At 46.4% G+C, this 25,256-nt stretch overlaps 1 protein-coding gene across 4 annotated transcripts in view; it reads right to left on the bottom strand.

Annotated features, from left to right (window-relative positions):
• l3mbtl2 (L3MBTL histone methyl-lysine binding protein 2) overlaps positions 1-24,602 on the bottom strand; it is a 52,437-nt gene extending 27,835 nt beyond the window's left edge. For 2 of the 4 annotated variants that reach the window (XM_078430821.1, XM_078430823.1), the window contains exons 1-10: positions 24,513-24,579; positions 22,617-23,230; positions 20,778-21,021; positions 18,931-19,064; positions 16,648-16,771; positions 14,964-15,043; positions 12,662-12,779; positions 10,200-10,334; positions 6,092-6,180; positions 3,386-3,617 (exon numbers count right to left, since the gene is read on the bottom strand). In XM_078430821.1, the coding sequence (XP_078286947.1) occupies positions 3,386-3,617; positions 6,092-6,180; positions 10,200-10,334; positions 12,662-12,779; positions 14,964-15,043; positions 16,648-16,771; positions 18,931-19,064; positions 20,778-21,021; positions 22,617-23,168 (1,708 nt within the window). In that variant the 5' untranslated portion in view covers positions 23,169-23,230; positions 24,513-24,579. Of the gene's footprint in view, positions 1-3,385; positions 3,618-6,091; positions 6,181-10,199; positions 10,335-12,661; positions 12,780-14,963; positions 15,044-16,647; positions 16,772-18,930; positions 19,065-20,777; positions 21,022-22,616; positions 23,231-24,512 lie in introns of all 4 variants that reach the window. The other 2 variants (XM_078430822.1, XM_078430824.1) reach the window with 2 other exon arrangements.
• Positions 24,603-25,256: the final 654 nt, after the last annotated feature.

The raw sequence follows: 25,256 nt of genomic DNA, 5'->3' as shown, positions 1-25,256 counted from the left end.
TTAACACTATCCTACACCCACTAGGGACAATTTTTTACATTTACCCAGCCAATTAACCTACAAACCTGTACGTCTTATTAAACTTGGAATCGTTGGCTAATGGCTCCAAACCTTCACGACAAAATTCGCTGCCAATGGACCTTCCTGACACTTCAAGATCACGATGACAACCTCTCGCTCATATAGCCTCAACCTGCTGAGTTGCCCCCTCTCACCCCACCGACTTGACTTTTCCAACTTAGTCCCAAACTTCCGCAGCTCTGATCCCATGCAGTTTGGGTGCCCAATGGCGGGCTTGACAATAGGCAATTGTGTCTGGGTAAGAGTGTGAGAGAGAAGAGAGTGGCAACGCTTTCCAGGGAGGGGGAAACAAAAGGTGGGGGGTTACATCTTAAAACCATTAACTATTGTATTGCATAGTCTATTCAGGAAGTGTTGGAGAAGACCATTTGACCCTTTTACATTATTTAGCCCATTCAATTTGATTACGGCAGATACAGACCACAGCTGCAATCGAAGTACTCTAGCTGTTTATACTCAGTCAATGGAAACTTCTCAATTGGACATCCATTCCACTCTGCACCATCTCCACACTACTTCTTCTTCTTGCGTATGGCGTGCACAGCCTAAAGTTGTAGGTCGAGGGTAGACATCCAGGCCAGGGCAGCATCAGTGGCTGGGTGGATGGTCTTGATGCCACCAGGGAAAAGGCTCAGTGAGCAGCCGTTCACCATGTGTGGGATGGTCTGGTCTGGATATCTGCAGTCGCAAGCAGGGCTGTCTGTCATTCCCCACTTGTGCGGGTGATGGGCTGTTCTTGCATGGAGGGTGCGGATCCTGTTCAGGGTCAGCCATTGATTGTGATGGAGGTCATCCCCACACTGAGGGAACATTTTCCAGATTTATATTCCCCTTTTGGTGAATAAGTGTTTCCTCACATTACCCATCCAATATGCCAATGACGTGCATGTTTGTAGGTTAATTCAGCTTCTGGATATTGCAATAGACAATAGGTGCAGGAGTAGGCCATTCGGCCCTTCGAGCCAGCACCACCATTCAATGTGATCATGGCTGATCATTCTCAATCAGTAACCCGTTCCTGCCTTCTCCCCATACCTCCTGACCGCTATCCTTAAGAGCTCTATCTAGGTCTCTCTTGAATGCATTCAGAGAATTGGCCTCCACTGCCTTCTGAGGCAGAGAATTCCACAGATTCACAACTCTCTGACTGAAAAAGTTTTTCCTCATCTCCGTTCTAAATGGCCTACCCCTTATTCTTAAACTGTGGCCCCTGGTTCTGGACTCCCCCAACATTGGGAACATGTTTCCTGCCTCTAACGTGTCCAACCCCTTAATAATTGCATCTGAATTGGAGTCTGAAGAAGGGTGCTGACCCGAAAAGTCACCAATCCATGTTCTCCTGAGATGCTGCCTGACCCGCTGAGTTACTCCAGCATTCTGTGCCCTTTTGTTTCTACACACTAGGGACAATTTACAGAGGCCAATTAACCTGCAAACCCACACGTTTTTGGGATGCGGGAGGAAACCCGAGCACCAGAGGTCAGGATTGAACCTGGATCTCTGGCGCCGTGAGGCAGTGGATCAACCAGCTGTGCCGCCCCTAATCTGTAGTCCACGTCCGATTCAGAGTTATAAGACGGACACAGAACATTTCACAGAGATGCAGTTTCTTGTTTTTTTAACTCTGTTAGTTGCCCCTGGAGCACAAGAAGCGGATGCAAAAGTGGGGCAATATAGGACTACTGCGAATGGTGATCGATGGTCGGCAGGTACTAGGTGGGCCGAAGGGTCTGTTTCCATGCTACATCTTTCAATCGATCAATCAATTCATCCTGGCTCTAATTTTGGACCAGGTTTGGATATTCAGACAAAATCACTTTCAACCCTAACACACTGTCTAAACCACCACAGCCAGACATAAAAACAGCTTTTTTCCTTGAGCAGTAGCTCTACTCAACAACCAAAAGTCTAGCCTCCTTTTGCTCTGGTATTTTATTTCATTCTTCACATGTTTAAACTATAATATTTTATTCTTAATGTTTTAATGTTTTATGTTTTACTAGACCAAGTGGACCCATTGTGCCCAAACCTCTCCTGCATTGGTGCAGCACCCTCCCCTCCCCCCTCCCTCCCCCTCCCCCCTCCCCTCTCCCCTCCCCCTCCTCCTCCCTCCCCCACACTCCACCCCCCTTTATCCTCCCTCCACCCCTTCCTCCCTCCCTCCACCCCCTCCCCCAGAGATAGATTTGAACTTTAAAATGTGAATAACTTGAAAAATATAACACCGATTTCAAGGAAACTTCTTCCATCAGCACCAAAGGGATGACAGTGAGTAAGATGGGCCTAGAATTGTCACTCTATTGTGTATCATTTTGTCTGTACTTCAGGAACAAACAAACAAGAGTTTTGGTATATAGAAGATTCTTAATTGTTTACTGTATGTCGTGTTGTTACTTGCGAGCAAAGCACCAAGGCAAATTCCTTGTATGCGTACATACTTGGCTAATAAAATTTATTCAATTCAATTCAAAATGTATTCAATTGATTAGATCACATCCCAGCTTTCTTTGCTCCAGAAGATTCACAAGCTCACGGTGGCTGTGACCAGAAACTTGGACTCTTTTGTGTACTGCCTAGGTGATTTTACCGTGTTGCATGCAACACGAATGTCACTGTACCTCAATACACGAGACAATAAAGTATCATTGAATCGTTGAGAGTAGACGTAAGCCAATTAACCTACAAACCTGAACGTATTTGGAGTGTGGGAGGAAGCCAGAGCACCCGGAGAAAACCCACGCAGTGACAAGGAGAACGTACAAACTCCGCACAGACAGCGCCCGTAGTCAGGATCGAACCCGGGTCTCTGGCGCTGTGAGGCAGCAACTCTACCACAGCACCACGGTCTCGGACCCAAACGTCACCCATTCCTTCTCTCCTGAGATGCTGCCTGACCCGTTGAGTTTTTTAGATTTTTGTTTTTTTAGATTTAGAGATACAGCGCGGAAACAGACCCTTCGGCCCACCGAGTCCGCGCCGCCCAGCGATCCCCGCACACTAACACTATCCTACACACACTAGGGACAATTTTTACATATTACCCAGTCAATTAACCTACATACCTGCACGTCTTTGAAGTGTGGGAGGAAACCGAAGATCTCGGAGAAAACCCACGCAGGTCACGGGGAGAACGTACAAACTCCGTACAGACGGCGCCCTTAGTCAGGATCGAACCCGAGTCTCTGGCGCTGTATTCGCTGTAAGGCAGCAACTCTACCGCTGCGCCACCGTGCCGACGAGTTACTCCAGCATTTTGTGATACATTGAATTGTTGAGAAATCGCCATGCATTCTCCAGTGCTCACCTCTGTGCTTCATTCTGTGGCCCACTTTCAAGGACCACCCGACCGAATGGATGAGAGGACTCCACATGTGGCACCAGAAATCGTTGTCGTCGTTGCAATCTTCGTACAGCAGCCGCAGCCGTCCGCCAATCACGCTGTCCACAACGGCTCTCCGCGTGCGGGAAATCCGCACCTTGTCGACAACCTCCACCCTCATGCCTGGTCGGAACGGGTACTTCATGCTCTCCACCATCTGGGCACAGAGGAAGGCAAGCGGTTTCATTTTGACCAAACCCATCAACTAACGAGAGATGTTCCTGGTCGAGACCCTTCAGCCAGACATAGAAACAGCTTTTTTTTCCATGAGCAGTAGCTCTACTCAACAACCAAACGTCTGTGGCCTCCTTTTGCTCTGGAATTTTATTTCTGGAGCAACTGCTGGATGCTGGAGTAACTCAGCGGGTCAGGTAGCATCTCGGGAGAGAAGGAATGGGTGACGTTTCGGGTCGAGACCCTTCTTCACAGTGATCCGTCTGCAGAAGGGTCTCGACCCGAAACGTCACCCTTCTCTCCCGAGATGTTGCCTGACCCACTGATTTACTCCAGCATTTTGTGTCTATCTTCGAATTAAACCAGCATCTGCAGTTTTTTTCCTAAACTAAAGAGAGATGATCCCCCCCATCATCACCTTTGAAGGACAAGGTATAAACTCCACAAACACCAACAGTTTTCACAGTGTCCTCTCTTACAGCAGACATTACCCTACACAATTTTCCTCTTTTTATACCAAGCCAATTAACCTACAAACCTGTACGTCTTTGCAGTGCAGGAGGAAACCGAAGATCTCGGAAAAAACCCACGGGGAGAACGTACAAACTCCATACCCGTAGTCAGTTTTGAACCCGGGTCTTTGCTGCTGTAAGGCAGCAACTCGACCGCTGTGCCACTGTGCCACCCAGCTCTGGTTAATTCACAAAGCAGAGCATCAGAAAGCAGGGAAGTCATAGCCTGAAGAAGGGTCTCGACCCGAAACGTCACCCATTCCTTCCCTCCAGTGATGCAGCCTGTCCCGCTGAGTTACTCCAGCATTTTGTGTCTATCTTACGTCATAGCCAAGGCCATCCTGTCCCCATTGAAAGATCGCACGTATAAACCTTCCACCACGAGTCAATAGAGAGCTGTCACACTGACCACAGCCAAGACAGCAATTGGAAGCTTCAATAGATCTCAGCAATCTTGAGTTAGGGAGCAAAAACATCAGATGAGATTCTTGCTGTAGGAGCCATTTATGCTTAATTCAGTTATTGCCATTGTGTTATGGCTATGTTTTAATATTTCTAGTTTATGTATTTTTTGCCTGCTTGTGGGTGTGACTTAATGCGTAATTGGGAGTGTCTAGATGGGAGGAGGCTAGTGTGTCGACAGAGGGTGTGGGTCAGTTTAGACTCGGAGGATGGTGAGCATACAGTTCTTTACCACACGCTCGTATCATCTATATTTGTAAGAACCATACGGTAATAACTGCAAGAATTCTAGATATTGTTTGAAGAAGAAACAGTTGATGAAGTACGGAAACTGATGAATTACTCTATGATTAGTGCTACTTTAATAAAACCAATTAATGAAGAAAAGAAGTTTGGAAGATTCGTTTTGTCATATCAGGGTGCGACGTGTGCGTGCGTAAGCTATAACTACATTTCATCCCCGAGTAGTAATGGCTATCGAAGTGGGATTTCGAGATGGTATAGAAACTGCCATTACACTTGCCCTTAATCATTGCAGGTGATTGCCGGTGTTAGGAAACGCTTAGATAGAAAGGAAGAAAATTGGAACGGAAAGATTCACTTTGGTTAACCAGCTCAATGCTCAGCATTGCATTGAGAATGTTAATGCAACGGCGATACAATTATGTTGAGAATGGCAAAATCAATTCAGATAATAGAAAATGTACTCAAATAGCAATTAAAAAGCAGGAGCCCCCAGTTATTTTTTCTCTGCCCAATCCAAGTTCGCTGCATTGGTAAAGTCAATTAACTCAGCATGGACACAGAAATACCTGCACACATTTTTGAGTGGGGCAATTCAGTAAAGCAACCTAATTGCAATGAGCACTAGTCGCATATCCCAGGTATGTCATAGCCTCGGAGTACAGAGAAGGTTCACCAGATTGATTCCTGGGATGGCAGGACTTTCATATGAAGAACGACTGGATAGACTCGGCTTGTACTCGCTGGAATTTAGAAGATTGAGGGGGGATCTTATAGAAACTTACAAAATTCTTAAGGGGTTGGACAGGCTAGATGCAGGAAGATTGTTCCCGATGTTGGGGAAGTCCAGAACAAGGGGTCACAGTTTAAGGATAAGGGGGAAGTCTTTTAGGACCGAGATGAGAACGTTTTTTTTCCACACAGAGTGGTGAATCTGTGGAATTCTCCGCCACAGAAGGTAGTTAAGGCCAGTTCATTGGCTATATTTAAGAGGGAGTTAGATGTGGCCCTTGTGGCTAAAGGGATCAGGGGGTATGGAGAGAAGGCAGGTACAGGTTACTGAGTTGGATGATCAGCCATGATCATATTGAATCGCGGTGCAGGCTCGAAGGGCCGAATGGCCTACTCCTGCACCTATTTTCTTTGTTTCTATGTTTCTATGTACTTTGGTTAATACTTAAGACTTGATCTGTTTAATTCTGTCAAGGCATAAGCTACAATGGTTGGTAAATTCCCATACCTTATAATGAAAGTCAGCTGGTAGGGTCTTGGAACCAGTTAGTTTGTTTAACAGATAGTTTTTCCAGTCCGTGGTTTTGTTTTGCACAGCTGCAGGGAGGATATCACCAATTAATACAAAGCCACTTTACCATTGAATACTTTTCCATCAACACCTGAACATGGTGTAGATAGACACAAAAGTCCCGGAGCAACGTAGCGGGCCAGGCAACATCTGAAGAGAAAAGGAACAGGTGACGTTTCGGGTCGGAACCCTTCTTTGGATTCGTGGGGGGGGGGGGGGGGGGCGGGAGGAGGGGAAACTGGAGACAGGACAAGGCCAGAACAGATCAGGGTCGTCAACAGATGACCAAGAAATGGTGGTGCCCATCTTGGCTCAATGTTGGCCGAGGAAGAGGTGATAAAGGGATACGGGGATGCAAACAGTGCAACTAGTAGGGCGACTAGGGTGGGAGAGGGGAGAAGGAAGACAAGGAATCCAGGGTTACTTGCCATTAGAGATATCAACCTGCATACCACTGGGCTGTAAGCTGTCCAAGCGAAATACGAGGTGCTATTCCTCCAATTCCAATTCAGTCTAAAGAAGGGTTCCGACCCGAAACGTCACCTGTTCCTTTTCTCCAGAGATGCTGCCTAAGCCGCTCAGTTGCTCCGGCACTTTGCATCTATCTACGATGTACACTGGCAGTTCCTTCCCACACTGAATACATTGTGCTTTATCCAGATTGTGTTCATCAACCACAATGAAAGGCAATACTCCAGCCAATGAAGACTCTCTCCCGTGCCTCCCAATTAATTTACCAGGGCAGCAGGGATAGATTGGCTGTGCTTTCTCCCTGGGTAATGATCCTTGTTGTCCAGACTCTCCAGAGTAAGGCAGGAGCCTGTGAGCAGCAACAGCAATTGCTGTTGGAAAGGAATTTAAAATTCCACTGAACCTAGGACTTTAGAAAGATGAGAGGGGATCTTATCGAAACGTATAAGATTATTAAGGGGTTGGACACGTTAGAGGCAGGAAACATGTTCCCAATGTTGGGGGAGTCCAGAACCAGGGGCCACAGTTTAAAAGTAAGGGGTAGGCCATTTAGAACGGAGATGAGGAAAAACTTTTTCAGTCAGACAGTTGTGAATCTGTGGAATTCTCTGCCTCAGAAGGCAATGGAGACCAATTCTCTGAATGCATTCAAGAGAGAGCTAGATAGAGCTCTTAAGGATAGCAGAGTCAGGGGGTATTGAGAGAAGGCAGGAACGGGGTACTGATTGAGAATGATCAGGCATGATCACATTAAATGGCGGTGCTGGCTCGAAGGGCCGAATGGCCTACTCCTGCACCTATTGTCATTCTAGTTAATCGCTCAGTTACTCGAACGGCAAGGTATTCATCCTAGGAATTAAAGTAGTCGGCCCCGCTTGCCCTTCCAGGGGAAGGAGTCCAAATTGTAGAGTCTACATTATTCAGTTCAGTTTAGTTTATTGCCACGTGTACCAAGGTGCAGTGAAAAGCTTTTGTTGCGTACTATCCAGTCGGATAGTGAGGGTCCAGACTAAGAACAAGTCCTCAACAGGCGGACAAAGTTATCTTGAACCCAATGGCTGTGAAGTCGGATGAAGGCTGCAACAGATCTATCAGCTCCAATCGTCGTGGTTCCCTTGCCAGTGGAATTAGTTGATTGGTTTGTGAAGGACCGTGTGCTTCTTGGAGTGCACCATCAAGTACACGTTAAACAAACACACGCACAGCCGTCTTCGTTCTGAGAGCAGCACAAAACTCCACTGAAGACTTTCGGCGATGGGGGAAGGACGGCGGGAGCAGGCTACGTGACGGCTGGAAGCTCCTCGTCAAGGACAGGCAGGGAAGCGGTGAAAACTTAATTCAATCACTCAACTTTGGACTCATAAGCCACCTGAGAGTACATGAAAACAACGGAACGAAGACCATCACCCTCGACCTCGAGGGACAGCCACGACGATGACCAGTCAGCAGAAAGACTATCCAAGAGTGATCTCCACAAAGTCCCACGTAAATGCAGCAACATTTATACCGCAAGCTCCTTGAAATAAAACTTGCGTTCAGCTTCCTCATCACTTGCTGCACTGAATGCCAATTTATGCGATGGGTACAAGAACTTAAATTCTTCCAGAGACCAAGATTTTCCACACTTCTACATTTTGTTTTGTTTTTTTAAAAAGAGATACAGGGTGGAAATAGGCACTTCAGCCCACCGAGTTCACGCCGACCAGCAGTCACCCTGCACACTAGCGCAATCCAATCCTACACGCGAGGGACACTTTTACAATTCTTTGCCAAGGCCAATTAACTTGTAAACCTGGATGATTTTGTGGAGCGAGAGGAAACCGGAGCACCCAGAGAAAGCCCACGCGTTCACAGGGAGAATGTACAAACTCCATACAGATAACACCTGTGGTCAGATAGAACCCGTGTCTCTGGTGCTGCAAGGTAGCAACTCTACTGCAAGGTAGCAACCAGTTATTTTCCTTTTTCTATTTTCCGATAGAGGAGAATTTTCCTATTTATAGTTCATTGAATTTTTCCATTCAATACCAGGCTCACACACGAGGAATGGTTACATAGATGATAGATAAACTCGGAACGAAAGGCAGGGACCATTAATGATTTTTTTTCTCTCGTACCCAATCCAAATTTACGACATTGATTCTTAAGTGGAAAAATAAGTTACTGGTGAAGCGTTTTGGAATCTATAATATCAAGCTTTTCATTGTTTCTTGGAAACCTCAAGCAATAGTTAATATTCTTTCCCTCACCACGCACCCTCTCCTAACTGGTTTCTTTTCTACCAGCCGCCAACAACTGAATGACCAACCAACGGTCCACATAGAACAACAAGTTGACTTCCCTCCAATTCTCCCGAGGTCACCCTTTAGGGCAGCACGGTGGCGCAGCGGTGGAGTTGCTGCCTTACAGCGGCAGCCACCCAGGTTCAATCCCGACCACGGGTGCTGTCTGTAGAGTTTGTACGTTCTCCCTGCGACCGCGTGGGTTTCCTCCGGGTGCTCCGGTTTCCTCCAACACTCCAAAGACGTACAGGTTTGCAGGTTAATTGGCATCGGTAAGATGCAAAATGGTCCCTAGCAGGCCGGATAGTGTTAAGGGCCTATCCCTAGGCGATTTTAAGGCGACTGCCGGCAACTAGGCTGTCGCTGCACATTCGCCGGGGTGTCGCGGGCATGATCGTGAGTAGTCCCCAATGAGTCGTAGCAGATCTCGGCTCATCGCGGAAAAATCAAACTGTTCGAAATTTTGGGCGAACTGCTACGACTTTGACAGTTGCCGGCAGTCGCCTTAAAAATCGCGTAACTGGGACAGGCCCTTTAGTGTACAGGGTGATCACTGGGTGGCGTGGACTCAGTGGGCTGAAGCCCATTTCCGCTCTGTATCTATAAAGTCTAAAGTTTTTAAAGCTCCATGAAAACATCAAGGGCTACATACACTACTTCTCCCCGTTTCTCTCTTTTCCTCCCGCCATGCCACACTAGACATAGAGTCATAAAACACGGAAACAAGCTCTTCGGCCCAACTTGCCCATGCCAACCAAGATGCCCCATCTATGCTAGTCCCACCTGCCTGTGTTTCGCCCATATCCCTCTAGATCTTTCCAATCCACGTACCTGTCCAAACGTCTGTAAAATGTAAAAGTATTCACATCACTTCAATAGACAATAGACAATAGGTGCAGGAGTAGGCCATTCGGCCCTTCAGCATCGCGAGACTGGGGAGGAATAGAGATAACTAGACCAAGTGGACCCGTTGGGCCCAAATCTCTCCTGCATTGGGGCAGCACCCTCTCCTCTCTCCTCCCCCCTCCCTCAACCCCTCTTATCCTCCCTCCTCCCCCTCCTTCCCCCCCCCCCAGGAGATAGATTTAAACTTTAAAATGTGAACAACTTAAAATATAACACCGATTTCAATGAAACCTCTTTCATTAGCACCAAAGGGACGACGGTGAGTAAGGTGGGCCTAAAATTGTCATGCTATCGTGTACCGTTTTGGCTGTAGTTTAGGAACAAACAAACGAGAGTTTTAGTATATAGATAGACATGATGCATCAATAAAAATAGTGAGAACATACCCTGAGGTGGTACAAGAGGTTTACCAAACGTCGCACACCAACTAATTGGGTGAATATCTGTAGTCCCTAGATTATACCAAAAATCTTGCTGCGAGTTATTTTCAAATCCTTCGTATCTCAGTAGTGACTTGTAACCTGAAAAAGGAAAACAAAGTAGATGAAAGAGACACGATAAAACAATGTTTCAATGGTTTAATTTGTCCAAGAACAAAAATAACACTAAAGAACATAAAATGCCAGGCAGCTCAAGGAGAGGGGCAGTCAACATTTCATCTTGAAAACCTTTCATCTGGACAATCATTGGCTCAAAGTTTAGTTTTTTTCATTGACACCTGTACCAGGGTAAAGTGAAAAGCTATTTTTGGTGTTGCATGCGGAAAGTCTGTACATGATTGTAATCAAGCCGTCCACAGTGAACAGAAACAAGATAAAAGGGAATAGCGTTTAGTGCAAGATAGAGTGCGATTAAAGATTGTCTGAAGGTCTCTAATGAGGTAGATGGTAGGTCAGGACCACTATCTAGCTGGTGGTAGGATGGTTCAGTTGCCTGACAACAGCTGGGAAAAAACTGTACCTGAATCTAGAGGTGTGCGTTTTCACACTCCTTTACCTCTTACCTGATGAATTTTCGGGATGAGAATCGTTCTTGACTGTATTTAGAGATACGGCAAGGAAACAGGCCCTTCGGCCCACCAAGTCCATGCCGACCATCGATCACCTGTTCACATTAGTTCTATGGTGTCCCACTTTCTCATCCACCCCCGACACATGACACGACACAGAGGCCAATTAACCTATACACCCACACGTTTCTGGGATGAGGGAGGAAACCCGAGCACCAGAGGTCAGGATTGAACCTAGATCTCTGGCGCTGGGAAGCAGTGGATCAACTAGCTGTGCCACTGTGCCGCCTCTAGTCTACGTCTGATTTAGAGTTTTAGAAGATGGACACAGAACTTTTCTTTGCACTCAAATTTTTTTTTTTTGCTTGACAAAATGTAGCTGCCTGAGCAAGATGGAGAACAGATGCTGAGATATCTAACCTCCTGCTCTGTTCACCATCGAGTCCAAAGGCAGAACACCCCCTCGCTAAAGGGAAGCTGGGCACTCCCCATCCTGCCCCTCACCATTATATCAGTGACCCCCATGGAAAAAGCTCAGCATGCAAGTTAGTTTACTTTAAGGCACACAAAATGTTTTTTGATTATTTATTATTTTGTTTTTTTTAAATGGCATTTAAAAAAAATATATATTTACTTGAATTTGCTTCAGACATCTGGCTGAGACGTTCTATAACTCGTATTCTAAAGCTGGCTGAGCGACTGCCTCACAGCACCAGAGACCCGGGTTTGATCCTGACCTCGGGTGCTGTCTGTGTGGAGTGTGCACGTGCTCCCCGTGGCGGTTTCCTCTCACGTCCCAAGGACGTGCGGGTTTGTAGGTCAATTGGCCACTGTGAAATTGCCACGAGTGTGTAAGGCGTGGATGAAGAGAGTGGAATAACACAGGACTAGTGTGAACACATGATCAATAGTGGGTGTGGACTCTGTGGGCCAAAGGGGTCGTTTCTATGTTGTATCTCTAAACTAAACAGAGTCATAGAGTATGGAAACAGGCCCTTCGGCCCAAGTTGCCCATGCTGACCGATATGCCCCATTTGCTCTAGTCTGCGTTTGGCCCATATCCCTCCAACCCTTTTCTATCCATGTGTCCAAATGTCTTTTAAATATTGTTATAGTATCTGCCTCAATCACCTCCTCTGGCAGTTAGTTCTATATATCCACTGCATTCTGTGTGAAAAGATTGCCCCTGAGATTCCTTTCAAATCTTGCCCCACTCACCTCAAACCTATGCCCTCTGGTTCTTGATTCCCCTACTCAGGGCAAGAGACTCTGTGCATCTACCCTGTCTATTCCCCTCATGTTCTGACACGCCACGATAAGATCGCCCCTCATCCTCCTGTGCTCCAATAAATAAAGTCCTAGCCTGCCCAGTGTCTCCGGTCGTCAAGACCTGGTAACATTTTTGTAAATCTTCCCCGCATGCTTTCCAGCAACAGCACTTTTCCTATAGCAGGGTGAACAAAATTGAACACAATGCTCAAAATGTGGCCTCACCAACACCCTGTACAACTGTAACTTAACATCCCAACTCCTGCTGGAGTCCTTACCCATGCCAAGAAACAGGCCAACACAACCACCTAAAGCAATGGAGACACATCAGTCATGAAATAGTGTCCCGATCCAAAATGTTGCCATTGCTACGAGGAAGGGTCCCAACCTGAAACGTCGCCTGTCCATTCCTTCCACAGATGCTGCCTGACCCGCTGCGTTCCTCCAGCACTTTGTGCTTTCACCTCAGAGCAATTTTATGGAGCTGGTGGTTTTTGTTTTTTTTGATGACTGTGCTTTGAGTTGGAGAATCCAGTGGCGTTACAAGCAAGACCTAGACATGGGACCTACCTGCTAATTTGATGACAGATGCTATCCAGAAGACCATGTTAGGAAGATTACAGTTATGATTCAATATCTCCACTTTCATGCCTTCTGCAACATCTTCCCACTGGTCATAGAGTGGCACCTAAATGAGAGAAATCAGGGATTGCATTAGTCTACATCTCTAGCCTGTTCTTTTGGAGATGAGACTTTACCAGTGCTGCAGTGATCATTTTTTAGGTGCCGGAGTGGCCACTGTTAAATTCCCCGCTGTTTATTTTGGCGGGGGTTGTTTTTAATTTTTTTTTACAGAGGTGCTGGAGCGGCGCTCCGGTGAGCACTGCACCCCTGCACTTTACTTAGAAACATAGAAAATAGGTGCAGGAGTAGGCCATTCGGCCCTTCGAGCCTGCACCGCCATTCAATATGATCATGGCTGATCATCCAGCTCAGTAACCTGTACCTGCCTTCTCTCCATACCCCCTGATCCCTTTAGCCACAAGGGCCACATCTAACTCCCTCTTAAATATAGCCAATGAACTGGCCTCAACTACCTTCTGTGGCAGAGAATTCCACAGACTCACCACTCTCTGTGTGAAGAAATGTTTTTTCATCTCCGTCCTAAAAGACTTCCCCCTTATCCTTAAGCTGTGACCCCTGGCTCTGGACTTCCCCAACATCGGGAACAATCTTCCCGCATCTAGCCTCTCCAACCCCTTAAAATTTTTATATGTTTCTATAAGATCCCCCCTCAGTCTTCTAAATTGCAGCGAGTACAAGCCGAGTCTATCCAGTCTTTCTTCATATGAAAGTCCTGCCATCCCAGGGATCAATCTGGTGAACCTTCTCTGTACTCCCTCTAAGGCTAGAATGTCTTTCCTCAGATTAGGAGACCAAAACTGTACACAATACTCCAGGTGCGGTCTCACCAAGGCCCTGTACAACTGCAGCAGAACCTCCCTGCTCCTATACTCAAATCCTCTTGCTATGAATGCTAACAAACCATTCGCTTCATTGCAATCATTACGTTCCCTTCTGAAGATTCTGGATTTGAATACTGCTTTAGGTGAGCAGATAATCGAGGCAGACTGAATTGTTGCACGAGCCGCTGTTCAGATGAACCTTCCGGACAGGTTTCCCTGGTCCGTGTGCGTCCTCCTTCCCGCGGCAACAGGGTCGACTCTCCGGTGAAAGAGTGCAATTTTTGCCACGGTCGGTTTAGAGATACAGCGCGGAAACAGGCCCTCCGGCCCACCGAGTCCGCACTGCCCAGCGATCCCCGCACACCAGCACTTCCTACACACTATGGACATGTTCGCCCTCTGACTTTCCTCTGGTTGCTCCGGTTTACTCCAACACCCCAAAGACGTGTGGGTTTGTAAGTTAATTGGCCTCCACAAAGTTGGCTCTAAATGTGCAGGGGGTGAATGAAAAAGTGGGATAACATAGAACCAGTGCGAGTGGGAGATCAACGGTGGCCTCAGTGGGCCAAAGGACCCGTTTCCATGCTGTGCCTCTAAACTCGCAAAGATGATGCTGTGGAACTGGTATAACCACAATGTATTTCAAAAATCCAAAGACGTACAGGTATGTAGGTTAATTGGCTTGCTAAATGTAAAAATTGTCCCTAGTGGGTGGAGGATAGTGTTAATGTGCGGGGATCGCTGGTCGGCGCGGACCCGGTGGGCCGAAAGGGCCTGTTTCCGCGCTGTATCTCTTAACTAAACTAAGAGTAGTATGATGAAAGTCACTTCCTCAAAAAGACAACTAGCATCATCAGCGACCCATGCCACCCTGGCCACACACTCGTTTCAATCTTGCCATCAGGAGGAAGATATAGGACCCTGAAAACTGTAACGTCCAGGTTCAGGAACAGCTCCTTCCTAACAGCCATCAGACTACTAAACACTATAACCTCCAGATAAGCTCTGAATTATGTAGACTTTGGGGGGAGGAGACCATTTAAAACTGAGATGAGAAAAAACCTTTTCACCCAGAGTTGTGAATTTGTGGAATTCTCTGCCACAGAAGGCAGTGGAGGCCAATTCACTGGATGAACTTAAAAGAGAGTTAGATCGAGCTCTAGGGGCTAGCGGAATCATGGGATATGGGGAGAAGGCAGGCACGGGTAACTGATTGCGGATGATCAGCCATGACCACAATGAATGGCAGTGCTGGCTCGAAGGGCCAAATGGCCTCCTCCTGCACCTATTTTCTATGTTTCTATGACAGACATCAACCAATTGGTCAGGAACACCGGCGAGGAATGGAAAGAACTGGGGAGGCACCTTTAACGGAGATAACCTTTAACATTCTGCAGGTTACTCACATGTTTAAAGCAGCTAACAGGGGCAGCTTTGCAGTTATGTTGTTCAATATATTTCCCCCATTCAAACCCCTGGTCAGCATCTTGAAAGAAATAAACAGTAATTAGAGGAAGCAAGAGATTTGAAAATCTTGTTGTTTTTGAAGACTCCCCCCCCCCCCCCAAAAAAAAAAAGAAATCAGAAACAAACTGAAAAATTGCTGGAAACACACAGGTCACATAGGGTCTGTAGAAAGAGAAACAGAGTTAATATTTCAATTCCGAGACTTTTCATTGAATAAAGGATCTCGGACTTGAACCCTTCACTCTGTTTTGCTTATCCACTGATGCTGACTGACCTGCTGTGTTTTTCCATCCATTTTCTGTTTATAAACTTGATTGTGCTCAATCCTAATTGAACTCAAGCTCTAAATACCTGATTGGTGCGAGACACAAAATGATGGAGTAACACAGGCAGCCTCGCCTAATCTGTCGTTTCACCTTTTTTGTTATTTTTAGTGTTTTAAAAAGTTTGTGTTAATGTTCTCTGGTTTGTTTTATGTGGGGGGGGTCAGGGAAAACTTTTTTTCAATCTCTTACCTTGCCAGAGATGCGATTGTTTTCCAGATCGTATCTCCGGTCGCTCTGCGGCCTAACATCATGGAGCTGGTGGCCTTGCTCGAGACCGACTTTGAGCCCCACCGCAGGGCCGTGGACTTGCCATCGGAGCGTGCGATCCCTTGCCTGGGATCGACGCTTGCGGATTTCAACTTCGAGGAGCTCGCAGTCTCGGGTAGAGACTGATGTCGGGAAGCTCCAAGCCGCAGGAGGTTCGTCTAACTCCGAACCGGGGTCCGATCGCCCGGTGTGGGGGAGCTGAGATCCCCTAGAAGCGGGAGCTCAATCACCCCGATGCGGAGGGCTCGACCGCCGGTTGCGGGAGCCACGATCGCCGCGGGAGACCAAAGGGAAGAAGATTGTACTTGCTTTGCCTTCCATCACAGTGAGGAAGGTGGGGGAGTTGCTGTGGTGGATGTTCATGTTAAAAATTTATTTGGGTGTCTTGTTGCTCTTTATTGGTATGACTGTATGGCAATCTGAATGTCACTGTACTTTAATTGGTACACGTGACAATAAACAAACCTTAAAACCTTGAATCTCTGGAGAGAAGTAATGGGTGACGTTTCAGGTCGAGACCCTTCTTCAGACTAATGGATTGGTGCAACAGGTGAGATACTGGTTTCCTGCTATTTTCTTGGCATACCAATAATAGTAGCTATCATCAAGGGTCCCCAGTATCCTGGCCGTGCCCTCTCCTCGCTGCAACCATTGGCCCAGAGGTACAGAAGCCTGAAGTCCCACAACACCATGTTCAGGAACAGTTACTTTCTTACAACCGTTAGGTTCTTAAATAAGTGTAGGAAGGACGGCAGGTGCTGGTTTAAATCAAAAATAGACAGGCAAAATGCTGGAGTAACTCAGCGGGTCAGGCAGCATCTCTGGAGAGAAGGAGTGGGTGACGTTTCGGGTCTGAAGAAGGGTCTCGACACAAAACGTCACCCATTCCTTCTCTCCAGAGATGCCGCCTGCCCCGCTGAGTTACTCCAGGTTCTTAAATAAACTCCCCAATCCTACCTCGGAAACAGAACCCCATCTCCTGCACTACCCCGACGTGGTTTTCCAATTGCGTTTTGCTCCAACGTCTTACCAGAACCGCCTCTCAGAGTGTTGTTTGCCGGCGTCCCCCTAGTGTGATATTGTAGAAATGCGCCCAGTTTGGACGCCCACAAAGCCTTGTTCAACACTTTTGCTTTCTTTGTCGGTGGCTTTCCCTGTGCAGCAACAAGAAAGCAATTGTTACACGTACAGAAACTGATGAGACGATCAGTAGGGCAGGCAAGAACTGCCATGAGGGTGAGAGGGAGAGACAGTTAACCTTAACGAGGTCTGCATAAACCTGCAATTAGTAGAGTCACTGCTTCATAGCACCGGACACTTGGGCCTGTTCCCAATCTTGGCTGTCTGTGTAGTGTTTGCATGTTCTCCTTGTGACTGCATGGGTTCCCTCCGGGCACTCCAGTTTCCTCCCACATTCATGCACATTTGGAAGTTAATTGGCAATAGACAATGGGTGCAGGAGTAGGCCATTCTGCCCTTCAAGCCAGCACCGCCATTCAATGTGGTCATGGCTGATCATCCACAATCAGTACCCCGCTCCTGCCTGCTCTCCATACCCCCTGACTCTGCTATCATTAAGAGCTCTATCTAATTCTCTCTTGAAAACATCCAGTGAATTGGCCTCCACTGCCTTCTGAGGCAGTGAATTCCACAGATTTACAACTCTCTGACTGAAAGGCTCCGTTCTAAATGGCCTACCCCTTATTCTTAAACTGTGGCCCCTGGTTCTGGACCCCCCCAACATTGGGAACATGTTTCCTGCCACAGTAAAATGTTCCTAGTGTATGTCTAAGTGGTTGAATCAGAGGGAAATCATGAGAATGGGAGAATTTAAAAAATGGGATCAATCTATGCTCGTGTAAATGGGTGGTTGGTGATTAATGTAGACCCGGTGGGCTGAAGAGGCCGTTTCTGTGCTTTAGTTCACTCTGGTGGACTCAGAGAGGTGATTGAGTCAAATGTTTAGCTGTGAGTCCGTGTCCAGTTTAAGCCAACTAACTGATGTTTGTTTCACAGTAATTGCAGATGATTCGTTCCAGGTTATTAAATGTACAGAGCTTGAATTTTACAGCTGACTTTTGGGGAAATCTACAATGGTGTTGATTCAGCCACCTGCTGTCATGTCGATTAATTCTCTATAAACTGTCCGATCGCTGTAAAAAGAAGACAAAGTAATGGACCAACTCAGCGGGTCAGGCAGCATCTCTGGAGAACGTGGATAACAAGACCTTATGGGTTGGGATCCTTCTCCTTGCTGGTAGGAGGCCATTTCAGACCAGGACTCCCGAAACCCAAACCTGACTCGAAATGCCACCTATCCATGTTCTCCTGGGTGCTGCCCGACCTGCTGAGTTACTCCCACATTTTGTGCCTTTTTTTGTAAAGCGGCATCTAATATAGAGATAAAACACGGAAATAGGCCCCAAGACCCACCAAATCCCCGCCAACAAGCGACCCTCGCACAGTAACACTATCCTACACACACTAGGGACATTTTACAATTATACTAAGCCAATTAACCTACAAACCTGTACGTCATTGGAGTGTGGGAAGAAACCAAAGATCCCGGAGAAAACCCACACTGGTAATGGGGAGAACGTACAAACTCCGTATAGATAGTACCCGTGGTCAGGATGGAACCTGGGTCTCTGGCACTGTAAGGCAGCAACTCTACCGCTGTGCCATTGTGCCGCCCCTGCAGATCAGGGGTGTCAGGGGAGAAGGCAAGAGAATGGGGTTAGGAGGGAGAGATAGATCGGGCATGATTGAATGGCAGAGTAGACTTTTTTTAGTTTAGTTGAGAGATACAGAGCGGAAACAGGCCCTTTCGGCCCACAGGGTCCGAGCCGACCAGCGATCCCCGCATATTAACACTATCCTACACACACACACACACTAGGGGCCATTTTTACATTTACTAACCCAATTAACCTACAAACCTGTACATCTTTGGAGTGCGGGAGGAAACCGAAGATCTCGGAGTAAACCCACGCAGGTCACGGGGAGAACATACAAACTCCGTACAGACGGCACCCGTAGTCGGGACCGCACCCGGGTCTCTGGCGCTGCAATAGCTGTAAGGCAGCAGCTCCACCCGCTGCGCCACCGTGCCCCCCCCCCCCAAATGATGGGCCGAATGGCCTAATTCTGCTCCCATTACTTGTGATCTGCAGACCCTCAGTTCTTCATCACTTCAAACTGTGACCCTAATGCAGCAGGTCACACCGCGCACCAAGAAGCAGCACTCCACAGCTACCAGGTTTGGCTCAGAACATCGCAAGGTGACGGGCAGGGGGCGGCAAGGATGACCCACCTGTAACCGAGCCAGGATGCTGGCTTTCTTCGAGTTGGAGGAGTAACTCCGAGAGCAAGAGACGTTGCAGAACCTTTTGGTTTTGGAAAAGAAAGTATCCCTGTCTCCTTTAATGCCGCACATCTCACATGTAGCTTCAAGGGAAAAAAAAAGAAAAGCACAAGATTTGTGGGTTTTTATTAAAAAAACAGCAGAACTGCAGCAGTTCAAGATTCAGTCCCAGCCCAACTCGCCCATGCCGACAAAGTTGCCTAACAGAGCTAGACCTACTTGACATCACATGGCCCACATCCCTCCAAACCTTTCCTGTCTATGTATCTGTCCAGATGTTGTAATTATATTCGCCTCTACCCTTCCTAGTTACGTGTGCACATGCATGCATGCACACATACATAAACACACACCCACACACAGAGGTGTACGCGCATACAAACGGCTGCGATACACCTCCTGAAAGGATGCATAGTCAATAGCAGCAGAGAAATCTGCAGGACCACAGGACAAGAGCAGAGGGCTGTGACATTTGCCGCTCGATGCATTATTGGTCGGGTTTGCCTTCTAACGATCATTTCTTTCAAAATAGAAAAAAATAGAAATTCACTTTTAGGACACAAAGCGTTGGGAGTAACTCGGCAGGTCTGGAGAACATGGAATAGGTGGCGTTTCAAGTCGAGACCCTCTTTCTAGACTGAGAGTCGTGGGAGAGGGAAACTAGAGACGCGAGAAGGTACAAAGAACAAATGAATGAAAGGTAGGCAAAAGGACAAATGAAAGCCACCAACGATGACCAAAGGGGGAGCCCACAATGGTCTGTTGGTGGTGTTAACAAGCGGATACAGACAGTGAAACTAAGCGGGACGACAATGCTGGCAGGTAGGGGAGAGAGGGGTGCTATGACAGGGCAGCTGGTTGGAACAAAGCCCAAAGATAAGTAAGGAAGGAAAATCAGCTCCAACATTCCAGCCACGTTATAATCACATGGGTTTAGTTCAATTTATTATTGTCACGTGCTATCCAGTGGAAAGCTTTTTGTTGCATGCTATCCAGTCAGCAAAAAAACTGTACATGTTTACAAGCCATCCACAGATACAGGATAAATAGTTTAATATTTAGTGCGAGATAAAGTCCGATAAGATAGTTCAAAGGTCTCCAATCAGATGGATGGGAGGTTAGGACCACGCTCTAGCTGGTAAGAGGACCGATCAGTTGGCAATCTATACACTAAAACTTTTGTTTGTTTGTTTGTTTGTTCCTGAACTACAGCCGAAATGGTACACAATAGCGTGACAATTTTAGACCCACCTTACTCACCGTCGTCCCTAACTCACTGGGAGGGGGGAGTAGGGGAGGGGGGAGAGGGGAGAGGAGGGAGGAGGGAGGAGGGAGGGGGGAGGAGGGAGGGGGGAGGAGGGAGGAGGGAGGGGGGAGGGGGGAGGAGGGAGGGATGCTGCACCAATGCAGGAGAGGTTTGGGCCCAACGTGTCCACTTGGTCTAGTACAACCCAAAAATGCAAAAGTGCCTATTCCACATTTGCCCCTCAAAAATCAGCTCCCAACATTCAACTCACAACAGACATTCACAAGTTATACAATATGTGTCAGAAGGAACTGCAGATGCCGGATCAAACCAAAGATATACCCAAGAAGCTGGAGTTATTCAGCAGGACAAGCAGCATCCCTGGAGAGAAGGAATGGGTGACGTTTTGGGGTCGAGACCCTTCTTCAGACTGATGTCAGGGGAGGGGGCTCGACCCGAAATGTCACCCATTCCTCCTCTCCAGGGATGCTGCCTGTCCCGCTGAGTTACTCCAGCTCCTTGTGTCTATCTTCGCCATTAAACAATATACCCAGTCCGGACACTTCATTGACGGATGAATCCTCGTCCTCATTTGTCGTTCCCGATAGCGATCCAGACTCCAGATCCTGCTGCTGGCCCTTTTCCTCCACTTCCGAGCTCTTGTCCGTCGATTCATCCGTGCTGTAGTTCCCATCGCTGCCGCTCTCACCATCCTCCGCACAATCGGATCCATCGGACAGCCTGCAGTCTTCATCAGCGTCATATGCAGAGGCCATTCCTGTAGCATCCTGCAGCTGTAACAACAACGGGGGGCACAGGAAGCATAGAAAATGGGTGCACGAGTAGGCCATTCAGCCCCTCGAGCCAGCACTGCCATTCAATGTGATCACGGCTGATCATCCAAAATCTGTACCCCGATCCTGCTTTCTCCCCATATCCCTTGATTCCGTTAGCCCCAAGAGCTGTATCTAACTCTCTCTTGAAAACATCCAGTGAATTGGCCTCCACTGCCTTCTGTGGCAGAGAATTCCACCGATTCGCAACTCTCTGGGTGAAAAGGTTTTCCCTCATCTCAGCACAGGACCTCGACTGGGTCTGCTTTTGGCCAGTCGTGACCCAAGACTAACATAAGAGAAAAACCTACCCCTCAGATTGTTATTCAATCTTTCCCCCCTCAGTGGAAGGCAATATTATAAGGACTGCAATAGTCCTTATAGTTTTGTGGCAGGTGTTGACAATGGAACATTTTCTGCCAAAGATGCGATTAGGAAAATTGCTAACCAGTGTGTGGGCAGCTTCAAATCATATGTGTACACGACATTGCCAGAGGCCATTCCGCCCATTGTATGACCCATCAAACAACAAGGGAGACACCCAGCACTACAGATGCTGGTTTACAATTTTTTTTAAAACAAAGTGCTGGGGTAAATCAGCAGGTCAGGCAGCATCATTGGAGAAAAAAAATGATAGGTTGCATGTTTTAGATCAGGGCCCTTCAGTTTAAAGAAGGGTCTCGACCCAAAATATCACCCAAGATTGACACAAAAAGCTGGAGTAACTCAGCAGGTCAGGCAGCATCTCTGGAGAAAAGGAATAGGTGACGTTTCGGGTCGAGTCCTATCTTCAGACTGTGAAGGGTCCTGACCTGAAACATGCAACTTATCTTTTTTTTTTTCCAACCCAAAACATCACCTGTTCCTTTTCTCCAGAGATGCTGTCTGACCCGCTGAGTTACTCCAGTACTTCGTGTCCATCAGCATTGGTATGTTCTATGGTCCACTAGGGTGCTTTTTTTAAATGTTTGCACTAAACCTCTACCTACCCCCAGCTTGTTCCCCTTCCTAAATGGACCACTCATACAAAATTTGGTTGAAATCAGTTACTGTCTAGGGGATCCACAGGCCAATCAAAATTGTATCGCAAGTTTTATCATTTCATCCAAAAGGCAGCTATATTTATGCAATGAGCTACTCTGAAAAATAATGGCTCCTGTATAATCATTCTGCATATTTGCCCTATTTAAGGTTAGTGTTCATGTCCACAAAATTAAGCATGAGGCAGCTATTATTGACATAATTAAAGAATAGCTGCCTTATGTTTTATTTTCATCAGAGTTGCCAATGACACTAGTTTTGGTGATTTCAATATATTGTGTGGAATGAAGGCAGTTGTTCAAGTGTAGGTGCAACAATGACTCCTGGGGATACCAGATGAAGGTGCAGATGTACATTGTACACTATTACCAATACCAATCATGTTATTTTCACTGCCACCGTCTCCACTGCTACTGAATCTCTGTGAACTAGTTGAAGCTAAATCAGCCATCTCTTGGTGAGCTTTTTCCTTTCTTTTTGCTTCAGCATTTGCACTGCATTGTTCCAGCAAGTACCTTGTCACTAGATCCGATTGATGCGGTACGATCTGCCATCATTGATTGAAGAAATTGAAGATCTTTTTGACTTTCTATCAACGTCTCAACATTTGGTGGCCATATTTGAAAGGTCTTATTAAGTTCAGTGTCCATTTGTGTAAGCTTAGCAAGGGTAGCTGATGCTTTTCTGCGTGCCATTGGTATGGCCCTGATTTTTGCATTTTCATCTAACAGTTTTATCATCTTCTGACAAGCCTTGCCCTCAGAAATCACTGGAATGTTTGCTTTTCCATAAAATGGAAGAACTTTGGAAAGAACAATTTTTGCAGCTTCAGTTCTAGTTCGGGATTCTAAGACTCCCTTCTGAAGGTTATACATCAAACAGCGTAGTACTTGGCGGCATGTTGGTAGACGTGAACCTGTGATTTCTGCATCTGAAGATGTAATTCCACTTCCAAGACCAAAGATTTCAGCTGTTTTACGTGTCACCTTTGCAGCAGATGTACGTTTCCTAGATCGCACAGACTGTCGAGTCGACGGTGCTTGACTCCCAGTTGATTGTCCGTCCATTTTCAGCTGTGTAAAACTTTATTTCACAATAGGCAAATGAAAGCGAGAAGGATCATAAGTTGCTAAAGCAGGGATGAAAATGATAAATAATCCCAATTCACTTCAACACAATAAGGCTTGCAGACAGTCCCTATCACTAAAAATAGGCAGGGGAATTTCCACTTATGCAATTAGATATTCCCCTTGTCAAGCTTTTGGAAATGTACTTTCCAGCACACTAAAAATAGACTCGACTTAATCTTTCACAGAATTGGAAGATAAACCAAATATCATCCATTACCAATTTGTACGGGAAAGCATGTATTTCTATGAAATTCACAAAAACTTGCAAAAAATATATATATGGCAGCAAATTTCCCCAGTGCGGAACGAATAAAGGAATATATTATTATTGTGCACATACTTATGTTGTTTTAAACATATCCGAACAAAAAGGATTCACTAGAACATAGCACTAATATGTACAATAAACACTAAAGGCAGCTAATATATGTTACATTCATTAATGGATACTATTCGAATAGCTGCGGAATGCGCATAGTAGAGGACATAGCCCTAAACATCTCCCGAGATGCTGCCTGACCTGCTGAGTTACTCTAGCATTTTGTGAATAAATCGAGAAGGAATGTGCAACGTTTCCGGTCAAGACCCTTCTTCAGACATCAGTCGCTCATTCCTTCTCTCCTGAGATGCTGCCTGACCTGCTGAGTTACTCCAGCATTTAACTTAAATTTTACAGAGGTTATTATTTTCACTAATGGAACAATTTAAGACTTAGGTAGAAGATAATTGCTTACAATGAGGGCACCAGAAGCACCCAATGGTCCACAGTCAAATAAGTTCATTCTAGTAAAATTATTTTTAGCTCATTGAGCAGAGAGCGATTGCACAAAGTTTTTAAAAACGCCTCGATATGTGATAACATTGTTACAGTAATGATCACCTCCAACTTTCTGGACACCACTCTGATGCTTCAGAAGTAATACATAATAAAACAGACTCTTGGTACTCTCTAACCTTTTGTGTCTATCTTAGTAACAATAATACCCCGTTTAACCCCAACCAACTCTCACTTTGCACCTCTTTACAACAGTGTCATTCTTTTTACTTCCGAAGTACAATCTGGAATCTGGATACAAACTAACTTAAAAGCAAAGCTTTTTGAAAAGATATTATAAACCCAATCCAAGGGTTAAAGAAGGAACAACAAAACATGGTGGTGCTTCACTGTGAGAGGCGAGGCCGTCAATCCTCGCATGATTTGCAGCTTATATCAGATACAAAGTGTTATTTTTTCAATTTATTTTAGCCTTTAATTTAAAAAAAACTCAAAATACGTCTCACCTGCTGCTCTGTTCCAGTTTAACTTGGTCAGTGAGCCAAGATCACATTGCCCACATCGCGGCCATCTTGGGAAGGTCGGCACCTCGGCTATAAAGCGTCTCCTTACTGGCTGAGACACCATCCTCCTCAACCAATGGACACTGCTCGTATTGCATGGGTCACACGCACCCCTGGGTCGGCGAAGGATTCTGGGAGATGTAGTCCAAGCGTAGAAGACAAGTCATTTATTCACAAAATGCTGGAGTAACTCAGCAGGTCAGGCAGCATCTCAGGAGAGAAGGAATGGGTGATGTTTTGGGTCGAGACCCTTCCGAAACGTCACCCATTCCTTCTCTCCTGAGATGCTGCCTGACCTGCTGAGTTACTCCAGCATTTTGTGAATAAATACCTTCGATTTGTACCAGCATCTGCAGTTATTTTCTTACTCTACCTGAAGACAAGTCAAGTCAATTTTATTTGTATAGCACATTTAAAAACAACCCACGTTGATCAAAGTGCTGTACAACAGTTCAGGTACTAAGAACGAACATACAATGGCACACAAACATAACAGCACATACATAAACAGTTCACAGCCTCAAACGCTAGGGAGTAGAAATAGGTTTTGAGCCTGGACTTAAAGGAGTCGATGGAGGGGGCAGTTCTGATGGGGAGAGGGATGCTGTTCCACAGTCTAGGAGCTGCAACCGCAAAAGCACGGTCACCCCAGACCTTAAGCCTAGACCGCGGGATAGTGAGTAGCCC

Source organism: Rhinoraja longicauda, chromosome 40, assembly GCF_053455715.1.
Source record: "Rhinoraja longicauda isolate Sanriku21f chromosome 40, sRhiLon1.1, whole genome shotgun sequence".
NCBI classification, from domain to species: Eukaryota; Metazoa; Chordata; class Chondrichthyes; order Rajiformes; family Arhynchobatidae; genus Rhinoraja; species Rhinoraja longicauda.
Note: the sequence above shows the minus strand (reverse complement) of the source record. Positions and strands in the feature narration are given on the sequence as shown.